Source organism: Poromitra crassiceps, assembly GCF_964638095.1.
Source record: "Poromitra crassiceps genome assembly, chromosome: 18".
In the NCBI taxonomy this organism is placed as follows: domain Eukaryota; kingdom Metazoa; phylum Chordata; class Actinopteri; order Beryciformes; family Melamphaidae; genus Poromitra; species Poromitra crassiceps.
Genome location: NC_139636.1, coordinates 11,223,805 through 11,236,236, shown reverse-complemented (window position 1 = coordinate 11,236,236; position 12,432 = coordinate 11,223,805). Strand labels below are relative to the sequence as shown.

General features: G+C 44.7%; 1 protein-coding gene across 1 annotated transcript; it reads left to right on the top strand.

Annotated features, from left to right (window-relative positions):
* Positions 1-710: 710 nt before the first annotated feature.
* LOC310792849 (cytochrome P450 2F2-like) lies at positions 711-12,357 on the top strand. Its single transcript, XM_083654611.1, has 11 exons — positions 711-946; positions 3,103-3,265; positions 6,233-6,385; positions 7,412-7,572; positions 8,082-8,150; positions 8,336-8,440; positions 8,717-8,855; positions 9,229-9,314; positions 9,931-10,032; positions 10,399-10,540; positions 11,308-12,357. Exons 1-11 carry the CDS (start codon positions 785-787, stop codon positions 11,493-11,495), a joined length of 1,470 nt encoding a protein of 489 aa, XP_083510737.1. The 5' UTR covers positions 711-784; the 3' UTR covers positions 11,496-12,357.
* Positions 12,358-12,432: the final 75 nt, after the last annotated feature.

Here is a 12,432-nt window from a genome sequence, read left to right as displayed (position 1 = left end):
AAAGTTATCTGGGTGAGTAAAACATCATATTTTAACCTGGAAATAAGGTCCAGGGTGTAAAAAAACGGAATGCTCCTTTAACTTTTGGAGCAGATCCGATCCGACTCAGGAAATTTGCAAACTGGACTATTGGCCTTGGCGGAGGTCTGCGTAAACTGTAAACTGTTTGTTTACAATGAGAATATTGAACTAATAAGCATCACACAGAGCTAGCAGGCATGGTGCATGAGGTCATTCATGCACTAAAGACATGTATGTTAGGGTTAATCCTCCTGTCAGTGCCCCTGACTAAGGCACTGGCAAAAGAACTGGAGTTGGTCCCCAGGCGCTGCACTGTGGCTGCCCACTGCTCCTATAGTTCTAAGACGGGTCCTAGTAGAGGATGGGTCAAATGCAGAGGAGGATGGGTCAAATGCAGAGGATGAATTTCCCCATGGGGATATATACAGTAAAGGATAACTTAACTTCACTTTAACTTAACTATTCGAGGTCACCACCCTTCTTTCCTAGCCTGACTCCACCAGACGGGGGCGGCATTGTTCCACAAATTCACTGTGAACGAACTTACATCCATCTGGCAGCGTCAGCCGCCCCAAATATCGCTCTCACTCCGCTTTCAAAGTGGCTGCATGAACAATGAGCCTTGTATTGTGACTGGACTGCTGATTCGTCTTTGAGAAAACCCAAAGTGGGCGGAGAGAATACGAGGCTTGGCAGCAGAGTTCTGTAACAGTCTCCTGGCCGTCAGATAGCTCGGGTCCCTGGCAGGCGAGTCCACTCCACCATGTTAGCTTCCTTCCTCCTCCTGTGCCTCTGTGCTTGCTTCTTGTACCTGTGTCTCAAGACCCAGAGGCCCAGGAACTTCCCACCCGGACCCACTCCCCTCCCCATTTTGGGGAATCTGCTCAGCTTCAGCCTAGAATCCCCCTTACAGGACCTTGAGAGGGTAAGAACAATTCTACATGTTGCATTTATGTTCTCTGAACAGAAATGTGGGTAAAATATATTTTTTTATAGGCTAACTGCAGTACTATTCACTCACTAATAAGTCAGATAAGGGACAAAACATGTTTTATATTTTCATTGTTTATGTAACTTGAATTTGAAAAGCAAAGTTCTCAGCTATCCGACCATATAAGGACCGTCACCCCCCCCCCTTCTTTTTGGCAGTTCCTCGTGACCTCTTGCTGAGGACAAGTTCATTTCCATTGAATTCAGAGAGCTTAGATGTAAACACATTAGATTGAAATGATTAAAAATGTATCTCAAAACTTTATGAGCATACACAGATCCTTAGATGTAACTTTGTAAGTACTTTTATTCTGCTTACAGTAATTTGTCAACTTTTAACAGAAAGAACACTTTTCTTTGTATACATGTTTTGTCCTGACAATAATCAGTGAGCTACAGGTTAGGTTAGGGATTTGGCATGTTGCCAGTCTGTTGTAGAAACTACAATACTGAAACATCTGGAACAACTTCAATTCATGATTAATGAACGTTATAGTCGTTACTAGTGTTCTGGTGGCATGGTCTGACAAAGACTAGGGCGTGTGAAAGCTCGTTCCCCATCCTGACAGTGTATCAAGGGCGTTAGGCAAGGTATTCATGTTGACTGTATTATGTGATTTCTCTCATTACTCTCTCTCATTCTCTCTGTTTGTATAGTTGATCTCTTATGGACTTTGGCTGTACACGTTGCTATAAACACACAAGGCAAGGGAACGCAGTGGAAGGAATGTTTATTTGTACAGCTGAGCAGATTTTATACACAGATGCATGCATTTCAAAGTGTTTCACATGAAATCGTTGAAAAGAAAAGAGCATGGATTAATGAAAAGATTAAAAAAAGTATTACACAGCATACAAAAATAAAAGAATATCCTCCTGAGTCCTGCCTGTTGTATCCACTCTTCCCTCAGTCCTGTCTGCTCTTTGTGTAGCATAAGAACTGAATGTGGCTTCACCATGTTTTGTTTTGATCCTAGGGACAGTTAGCAGTTAGCGTTCTATCATCTGCCTAATGCCATTCGTCTGCTTAGAACACTGCATAGCTAAAACCAAGGAATTGAAAGCATGTACTGTATGATCCTCACTCATTTATCTATTAACTGTATCAGGATTGATTAGGTGACTTATTATTAGTAGACACGTCCTTAAAGGGGAATTAAGGCCCCAGAATCGTGGCAGTCGCAGTCCTCTCTATACTTGGGATTAACAAAACTGCAAATCAAGAGTCTCGGCGTGCATGGCAAGTACTTTGGCGTATGACTCCATTGTAACATGGCGCTCCTCTTTAGGTGAGAGGGCGGCATCTATTTGGGCTAGAGAGAATCACCCAAAAGGAAGATCTAATTTCCAGAAGTTAATTGGCCCTTAACTTGGCGTCTTACAGCGACTCCGACAGCTTCCCAACTTGGCCTGGCCTTCAGCCTTGGTGACTTAGTGACTTATGGCGTCTTGCGGCGACTCATGCTTCCGGACTTGGGTGACTTAGGGGTTTATACGGTGACTTAGTTACTTACGGCTGGCGCTTCCCGACTTGGCCTGGGTAACTTAGTGACTTAACTTGGCGCTGGACTTGGATGACTTAGGGGTTTGTACGGTGACCGAATTGTACGATGAGGAGTCCGGAATCCGAATCCGGATCCAGATCTTCCCCCAACCCAGCTGAGCTGTCCCAGCAGCCTGGAGCAGCTCTCTGAAAGCTCTGCTCAGGGGCGGACTGGGATAAAAAGGTGGCCTGGGAATTTGTCTCTGGTCGGCCCACGACGTGACGACAAAGCATTTGTCGGATAGGGTCTGGGTCTTTAGACACCTTAATTCCTGGATTCTTGAGATTTTTATACAAGCAACGTGACAGTACATCACAAAACCATTAAAATGCATTTAAAAACTATAAACACCTTTGATTGTAGACTTTGCAACCACGGGTGTGCAAGATGAGACAGCAATGCATAACCCAGCAGGGGGGTCACGGCCGGCCCAATTGTCCAGCGGCCCACCAGGAAAACTCCTGGTACTCCAGATGACCAGCCCGCCCCAGCTGCTACTGTTTCAGCACTATGATTTAAAATTTGAGGGGCTCCTTATCTTCCCCAGCTGAGGAACTGCTATGGCAATGTGTACAGTGTGTTCATCGGCCCCAAACCGGCGGTCATCGTCAACGGGCTGCAGGCCATGAAGGAGGCTCTGCTGACCAAGGCTAAGGACTTTGCCGGACGACCACAAGACAACCTGGTCACTGACGTCACCCAAGGGAGAGGTGAGTGGGCGATGTGCTGTGCTGTGATGACAGATGGAGATGAGAACGCTATTAACTCTTTCCCCGCCAATGACCACTTTTGTCCGTTATACAACACAAGACTGTTACACACCTTGTGAAATAGTAGGCTACAGCACTTCCAAGGTTAAAGGAGAATTTCGGTTTTTTACACCACGGCCCTTATTTCCAGCTTAAAATATGATGTTTTACTCACCCAAATACCTTTGGTTTCATTCGGATCCCCACAAAAGATCTGTCGCACCGAGTACACTCCTCAAACAGGCTATAACGGGAGCATACAGGGCAAGCTCCATGCGCTCTGTAAATAACACTTTTTCTGTCACGCCGCGCTCCATATCCTCATTATATGATACATAAATACACGTGAGGCTGTTTGTACTTTTTTTATGAAAACGACCAACATTCATTGTCGATAAAAAAAAAAGAACGAATGGGGCTAAAACTCTTCTAAAACTCTGCATCTCTTCTCTACCTACGGCTATGTTCAAAATACATACTACAGCATGAGATGAGATGAGATCAACTTTATTGTCCCAGGAGGGAAATTTGTCTTGGGCAAAAGTGCTTGTACCAACATAGGTGTAACAGACACAGTAACACAGAACGGACACGGTCACAGTCACGGCATTGCACTAAAACACAGGAAGAGTGCCAGCTAAGGCACAAGATTGCACAGCCCTATTGCACAGTATGTTTAAATAATCCAATCCCTTAGTAAGAGAAGAATAAAATAAGCAATAAAACCATAAAAATCATAAAAATCGGCAGCGGATTAGATAAAAGAATAAAGGGGTAAAAGAATAAACCAATAAAAAATAGGATTAAGAGGTCAGAAAAATAAGAACAAAGTAAGAGCACTGCTCTGGGAACGGTATTTAAAGCCCTATGTTTTTTTTTTTTACTGCTGCAGTAAAAAAAACATTAAATACCGTTCCCACTTGGAGTACCTACCTAACCTCACTGGAGTGCTACACCTGGGGGAAGAGCAGGCTGTTTGTTCAACAGTGCAATTGAGGTGGGGAGAAAGGAGAGCTTATAGCGGTTGCTCCTGTGTCTGCTAGCTCTGAATCTTCTCCCAGATGGTAGCAACTCATATTCCGAAAATAAAATGTGAGAAGGGTCAGTCAAGACTTTATGAGCCAGGCTGCGCATGCGCTGGGACGCGTCATCAGTGATGTTAGCTGGGGTCGTAAGGTGTTTCGGGTCTGTCAACATCATACACCCTCGCCCAGTAGACCCAGCCGAGGCCGATTAAGACCCCGACCCGCGACCCGGAAGCAGCCGCTCACGGATCAGCCTTCCTACTCTGTCTGCAACGTTGCCCGCGGAAGGGCTGATCACGCCCAATCCGCTGCAATAGAGTTAGTGCTACACCGCAGTATTGAAAGACCCTTCGGTGCATGGAGGGTCTAAGGCCCTGTGGGTTACTCCCGGCCGCGCTCCTCCTTCGTCTCATCAGACCCTCCCTGGGGAAAAGGCAATCCTACCATGCCGTACCATGGGCAGAGAGGATGCCTCAAGAAGGCCTGTGCGCTGCACGTCATTCGCCTGCGCCGAGCATCTCGCTCTAGCCTGAAGGACCCCAGGCCGCGCTGATCTTACCTAGTACCTACATTATAGTCCTAAACAGAGAGAAGTTGTCTATCAGATGTTCCAGAATGATGTTCTGTGTAGGCTCACCATCCTAACAACAGGGGAGGACTGTGAGGACAATACATGCACTATATTGTCAAATGTACTTCTGTTAGAGGAAGGAAAAGGCCATGCTTTTGTTAACACATTGTTTGTTTGTTTGGTTTTTTCAGTTTCCTTTTGGTATGGTGTGTAATTTGGACCATGACAGAACAAAGCTCACCTGGAATTCATCATTCTCATCAGTCTTGAATTGTCTTTCTGTCTCAGTGATGTTTACTGCTTCACTTTGGTTCTTCTTCTCATGTTACATACAGGAAAATCCTCCATTTGACAATGATATATTCTATATTAGGGGTTCCCAACCTTTTCTGGCTTGTGACCCCACTTTGATGTTGCATAGGGACCCCAGACATTCTTCTTCTTCTTTTTGGTGTTTTATGGCAGTTTGCTTCTTTAATGTTGCATTACCGCCTGCTTCTGGATCCATCCATCCACTGTTTCCCTACATTCTCGATCTTCCCCTCTCTCCATGTCCCACCTACCTACCTCCTTCACCCCAGACATTCAAATTTCAACATCGGTAATATCCTCAGTGACATCATCAGTGACATCATCAATGATGTGACAGTTTACAGTATACTAGGGCCGCTTCAGGGCTGAACCCCAAGGCTCGCCAATAGGGCAGGAGAAGCCATGCAGCAGCTGAGCTGCGGGCGAAGCTGCGCAGAGGCCGAACTGCATGCAGCGAGCCTCGCCCGCAGCTCAGCTGCTGCATGGCTCTCTGCCCTATTGGCATGCAATTGCTCACTTTGCATCACTGATGAAGTGTTCGAGGGACATCACTGATGATGTCATAGACATGATGACATCACAATAGCTGAAGCGACATCACTGATGATGTCATAGACATTGTGACATCATCAGTGACATCACAATTGCTTGAGCGACCTTGGCTGCTCTATTGGCATGCGCAGCGCACAATTGCTCAAAACTAAAATCTTCTGTAGTTTTAGATTGTGTGTGGTGTAAAAAATAAAATAAAATCAGGTGACCCCAAGGTTGGGAACCACTCCTATGGACGGTTTTAACTTGACAACATACTGTAAACATTCTAAATTGCCCCTAGCTTACTTCATTTTGCAGTGTTTGCTAATACAATAGCTGACAGGAAATAAGATAAGGTTTCAAACTGTTCCCTAGCAACACAATTCCGTGAAAACTGTAGACAGACAACGCTATGTTGGATGATGGTAATTTTGGAGTGATGGCAGATCCAGATGCTGATATGTTCTCTGTGTGGCCACACCATAGGAGTGATTCTGATCGACTACGGGCCCTGCTGGAAGGAGCACCGGCGCTTTGCTCTGATGACCCTGAGGAACTTTGGTCTGGGGAAGCGGTCCATGGAGGAGAGGATTCTGGGAGAGATACAACACATCATGGAACCGCTAGAGAAGACTGTTGGTACGCCACCTATGGGTCTCCTCATACACTAGGCAGGCAGGGTCAACATTTGACAGTGTGGGAAATTAAGCCCCCCCCCCTTCCTTGTGAAATATGCTTCAGGGGGGATTTTCGATAATTTCCAGGTCAATTATATCAAATGTTGGGAAATACCTTAGTTTTCTGTGTTGCATGGCAGACCAATATTCAATGACCCTTATCCAAGCATATGTGATAGGGACACATTATGCTTTGGCAAAACGGGGTGTTTTGGTAAACAAGTAGGCCAAGATCTCTCATTCATCATTCATCAATCATAATTTTTCAGTTTTTCACAGATCATGAAAGTGCAGATAGTAAACTTTCAAATGATGTGTCATACATTGAAATCTGAAAATATTTGAAGGAGATATGCTCATTTGAATGTTCGTAGTCGTGTTGAGTGTGTTCGTCAACATCTAAACTTGAAAGTGCCCCCCCCACCCCACTCATTTACCCCTCCACCAGACCTGATTGTCTGGCATGTTATGTGCCGCGTTTTACACAAAAACAGAACTCTTTCCCCCCCCCCTATTCTTTCTTTTTTTGTATATTTCTCAAATTTTGTCCCCAATTGTACTTGGCCCCCCTGCTGTCCCGGTCGTTGCTCCATCCCCTCTGCTGATCTGGGGAGAGTTGTTGACTGGCACATGCTTCCTCCGATACATGTGCAGTCAGTTACCAGCCGTTATTTTTCACCTCACAGCGAGGAGTTTCACCGGCAGGACGTAGCGCGTCGGAGGATCACACTATTCCCCCCAGTTCCGTGGCCGTCCAGAGGAGGCACTAGTCTAAGCTTTTATCTCGACTACCCAGATGCCCATTAACTCTTTAATTTACGGGGGCGTTTAAAAGCCCCCGTGATCCAAACTCCAAGGGCAATTTTCGATGTTTTTTTTTATTATTATTTTTTACAGGCATATTGCCATGAGTGCCTGTTAATATCCGACTCTGGTGCGCCCTCTCTGTTGCATTCCTGCAGTGAGCTGAGTTGTGTCTCTTTCACAGGTCAAACCTTGAGTCCTCAGGTTTTGTTCCATAACGCTGCCTCTAACATCATCTGCCAGGTTCTGTTCGGTACACGCTACGACTACGATGACCAGTTCATCAAGGTGATGGTTCAGATCTTCACCGAGAACCTCAAGATAGCCAATGGACCCTGGGCTATGGTGAGTCACAGCATGTTCGGAAAGGAATGACTAGCTCACAAATGTCAAGAATGAAAGTACGAATGAATGTAATGTGCACATCCCCAATACTTGACTTTTAAGCACTATGCAAGTGAAAGTATGATATGAATTAATAAGACAGCATAGCAGCATTAGCATAATTATTTTTGAACAATATTTTTTTGAAGTAAGCACATCCGCTAATTTCTCCAATCACCTGCCTCAGTTTTGTTTACATGTGTTGTGATTGGTCGAACACCGTCAAACTTCTTTGGAAGATGACAACGTCCTCTAGCAAAATAACAGACTTTCAAGTATTCTTGGTCTTTGGAGCATTCGAAGATTGTGGAAGAGATAAACTGGCTTGAGAGACTAAATCGACCTCAGTTGTTGAAGATGGCAGTAGTTAGTTATCTCTCTCACCTCTTCAAGTGATAATTTACCTGCTCAGTGTTTTTCCGACCAGGAAGTGTGATTAAATGGAAATAACGGTTTGTCTTTTCTGCCAGCTGTATGACTCTATCCCCATGATCCGTCGCTTGCCGCTGCCCTTCATGAAGGCCTTTAAGAACGCAGAGGTATGTTCACTGGGCCTGGTCACATGACCACTTTCATTTGACAATTTGTGGACATCTCACTACTATAATAAGGTGGAGGGGTTCCGCTCTGCTCCGCGTGGCGTAAGGGCCACCAAGGTATATTTATTTGCGTGTTGCTACGGTGAACACTGTGCATTTACCGTAGGCTATTTCTTTTCTCTCAGGTTGCTCGGAAACTTGCGCTTCATCATATAAGCGAGCATAAGAAAACCAGAGTCCCTGGAGAACCACGAGACTTCATGGACTGCTATCTGGATGAAATGGATAAGGTGTGTGAAGCAATTAGACCTGCAACTAACATAGCCTTGCTGGATTATTTTCATACAGATTAATCTCTTGATTATTTACCCATCTACTATTTATTTACCCGTAATACTAGTGGACCCGTGGGAGTTACGCTGCGTTCATGTGCTGTCGGAGTCATCGGAAAAACCAGATTCTGACAGGAAACGGCTGCTCATGTCAGAACAACAACTCGGAAACACGGCGAAAATGTGGGTATAGGTTTCCTAGCTCTTTAAAACTATTCTATAAACTCTTTCCAGAAAGGAGACGACGGCTCTTCCTTTTGCGAGGATCAACTGATCTGGTACGTTCTGGATCTTCACATGGCTGGGACCGACACCACCTCCAATTCCCTGCTCACCGGCTTCCTCTACCTTATGACCCACCCACACATACAGGGTAACACACACGCGCGCACACACGCACGCACCGCTGGCGCCACTCTCTTAGTAGATTGCTCTGGTTGTATCTATCTTTCTATCTGTTATTTTATGTGACATGTCATTCCATTCCATCATCTTTCCATCTCTACATTGGTTTAGCTTTCGCAACTTCTCCTGTCCTGTCTGGCAGTGCCTTCTTCATGTTACAGTTTAATATCTTATTTGTGGACTGCAACGTAATGATGAAAAATACTGGTTAAAATCATCTCTCTCTCTCTCTCTCTCTCTCTCTCTCTCTCTCTCTCTCTCTCTCTCTCTCTCTCTCTCTCTCTCCCTCCCCCTCTCTCTCTCTCTCTTTCTCTCTCTCTCTATCCCTCTCTCCCTCTCAGAGCGATGTCAGCAGGAGATAGACCAGGTCTTGGATGGGAAGCATCAGGCCAGTTTTGAAGACAGACACAACATGCCCTACACGCAGGTACAGTTTCATTTCATTTCACTTTCATTGGTACAGGGAGGGCCATTGAGAGCAAACTCTCTTTTTCAAGGATGCCCTGAGGACCGTATGAAATGATGGACATGTAGCTACTGTGACGTCAGCCATTGCTTTTAGATTGTGGTTTGAAGCCTTGAGTAAATACACAGAGAGCTTTCCAGCCAGGCTTATAGGAGCATGTGTGGACCTGTGTGGCTGTGAAAGAAAGGTTAGTCTCTGGTTGTATGGCAGTTTGGGACAGTGTATTTCCTGGTTTCGGTTGGAGCGCGGTCGGTCGGCTCTGTGGCTCACTCTGCATGTCTCCACGGCACAGCCTGGTCAGGTTGCCTAGTGCAGACAGCAGACAGCTAGCTATAGGAGAGGAGAGCGATGCGAGTGCATATGGTAGCATGGGAAGCTGTCTTTTATAGACTGTCTTTACGTCTGATAGTACAGCTCCAGCGCGACATCTAATGGGAAAAACAAATTGCATATACTGTAGCTCCTTTAAGATAAGCTTGTGGACAACAAGATTAGAAATATCTGAAAGAGAAGTATATCTGTGTGCTTTTATATGTCTGGGTTCCATGATGTCTAACGGCTATCTGTGTCTATGCAGGCGGTGATCCATGAGATCCAGAGGAAAGCTAACACTGTTCCTCTCAGTGTCTTCCACTGCACCACTAAAGACACAGAGCTCATGGGATACTCCATACCAAGGGTAAGGGACTGCTGCTATAGAGCGTTATGTAAAAGTTAGTTCTGGCCGAGCAATTACGCAAATATGATCATTATGGGAGGCGCTAACAAAAGTCTCAAGCAGTGGTCAATGTTAAAATGCTTGTCTTACAAGTGTCGCAGTCATTTCAAAGTTACTCACCGAAGTGTCTTGTGATCAGATGCGCTGGGTTTTGAAAGTTCGATACTGCTAATAAATAACTTATACCAATCCTGTGCCAGTGAAACAATTTTTTTGAAAAAGGCAAGCTCACAGGAAATAAGCTAGGTTTCAAGCTGTTCCCTAGCAACACAATTCCTTGAAAACCGTCTATAAGTCCTTCTCTTGTTGAACTCATTTTGTCCTCAGGGAACAATGATCATCCCTAACCTGACCTCCGTGCTGTCTGAGGAGGGACAGTGGAAGTATCCCCACGACTTCAACCCTGAAAACTTCCTCAACGACCAGGGAGAGTTTGTGAAGCCAGAGGCCTTCCTGCCTTTCTCTGCAGGTATGAGCCATGAGCGCAGGATCCTCAGGCACAAAGCTCTTTTAGTCAGTTTACCCAGAATGCCTTGTGGCCCGAAGAAGGCCGAGCTCCCATCGGGATGATGAGGAACAGAGGAACCGCCATACAACTCTACAAACGTGTTTCATTACATTTTAATTTATTAATCAATTAATTTGTTTGTTTTAAGGATGTTGGTTGTTACGGTAATGGTTAGGAAACAATTTGGTTAAGGTTAGGGTTAGGGGTTGGTCGTGGTAAAAAAAGAAAAACATTCAGCTGAAGCTGTGGTTTGGGCTTGTGACTTGATGGGTAAGGTGATTGCATTCCAAACTGAGGAGTCGGTTTTGATTCCTGGTTAAGCCACATGTATAAACATTTTTCTTATTTGAAAACGTTGAACTACATCCCAAAGATTGGTTATAGGTGAGGCAAGTACATTATTTTACTATTTGGTTAGGGTTTGGTCGCGGTTAAGAAAACCCTACCGCTAACCGTAACTAAATTGTTCTTGCTTAACCGTAACCAACCAACCAACTCCCTTAAAACAAGAAATAAATCAATGAAACATGTTTGAATGGTTGTCTGGCGATTCCTCTGTTCCCCGTCATCCCTACAGGAGCTGGGCCTTCTTCGGCACGCAGGGTATTCTGGGTATTCCCATCACATGGGTAGAGATAGACGCTCCCTACAGAAGGACACCCAGGTGTGGTGGTGGGTGTTTGATGGAGGGTCAAGTTGAATTTGTCGTGGTATCACTTCTATCCCAGGTGCCCGTATGTGTCTTGGAGAGGGCCTGGCTCGCATGGAGCTGTTCCTCATCTTGGTGACTCTGCTGAGGAGGTTCCAGTTCAGCTGGCCAGAGGACGCTGGCCAGCCGGACTACACTCTGGTGTTTGGGGCCACTTTGACCCCCAAACCTTACCGCATGAAGGTCCAACTCAGGCCTGCCAAGTGAGGACATCTGGAGACGAGACAGAGTATGGAGGGATTCCTGTGTCAATAATCACAAAATGCAACGTGAATTTTGACAGCAACTTTTTTATTTAGCTTTAGTCATAGTCTATTTGATTATCATGCAAGCATATCTCAAAGGGGCTTCTTTACATAGCACCATCATCAGTTTACATCCTATATCTACACACAACAACAAAGTTTACATACATTATACATACTAGACATTTTACTAGATTACATTATGATGCTACAGCACACAACAACAGCATGTCTTTAGACTGGAACACCCGGAGGAAACCCACGCAAACATGGAGAGAAACATGCAAATGAAAAAGAAAGGACCGGGGTGGAGATTCAAGCCCATGACCTTCTTACTGTGAGGTGACAGTGCTAACCACCAAGCCACCATTTAATCATCTAAATTGTTTTACTTTTAGTTGACTCGTTTTTGTTTGACGAAATATTATTTTAGTCTGAATTTTTTGTATACACAGATTGCTCAACATTTATCCATATGACTGTTATCTCTCTCTCAAAAACACCGACTGTGACAAAGACATTTCTGAACAGTTTATGCTCGTTCATGAGGTCTGTTTATTATTTTATTCTCTTGTCAATATACAGGCTATTATCAATAAAGGAGAGATAAAGGTGAAAAAGAATTAACCTGTAGATATCTAAAGTGCTCCATTATCAAATACTTTGTGCCAAAGATAACATCACTTAATACAAATAGAAACAGTGCAGTCTGTTGCTTGCTTTTGTAGAATAGAAATAAGGCTCCTTTTAAGGAGAAATCTGCTTTCTGCCCATCTGGATTTCTGTGCTGTCATTCTCAGCTGTATCATTACATTGTTATTGCATTCAGTGTTGTAGTCAAGTCACTATATCTTGAGTCCAAGTCGAGTATCAAGTCCCCAGTGTTTGAGTCCGAGTCC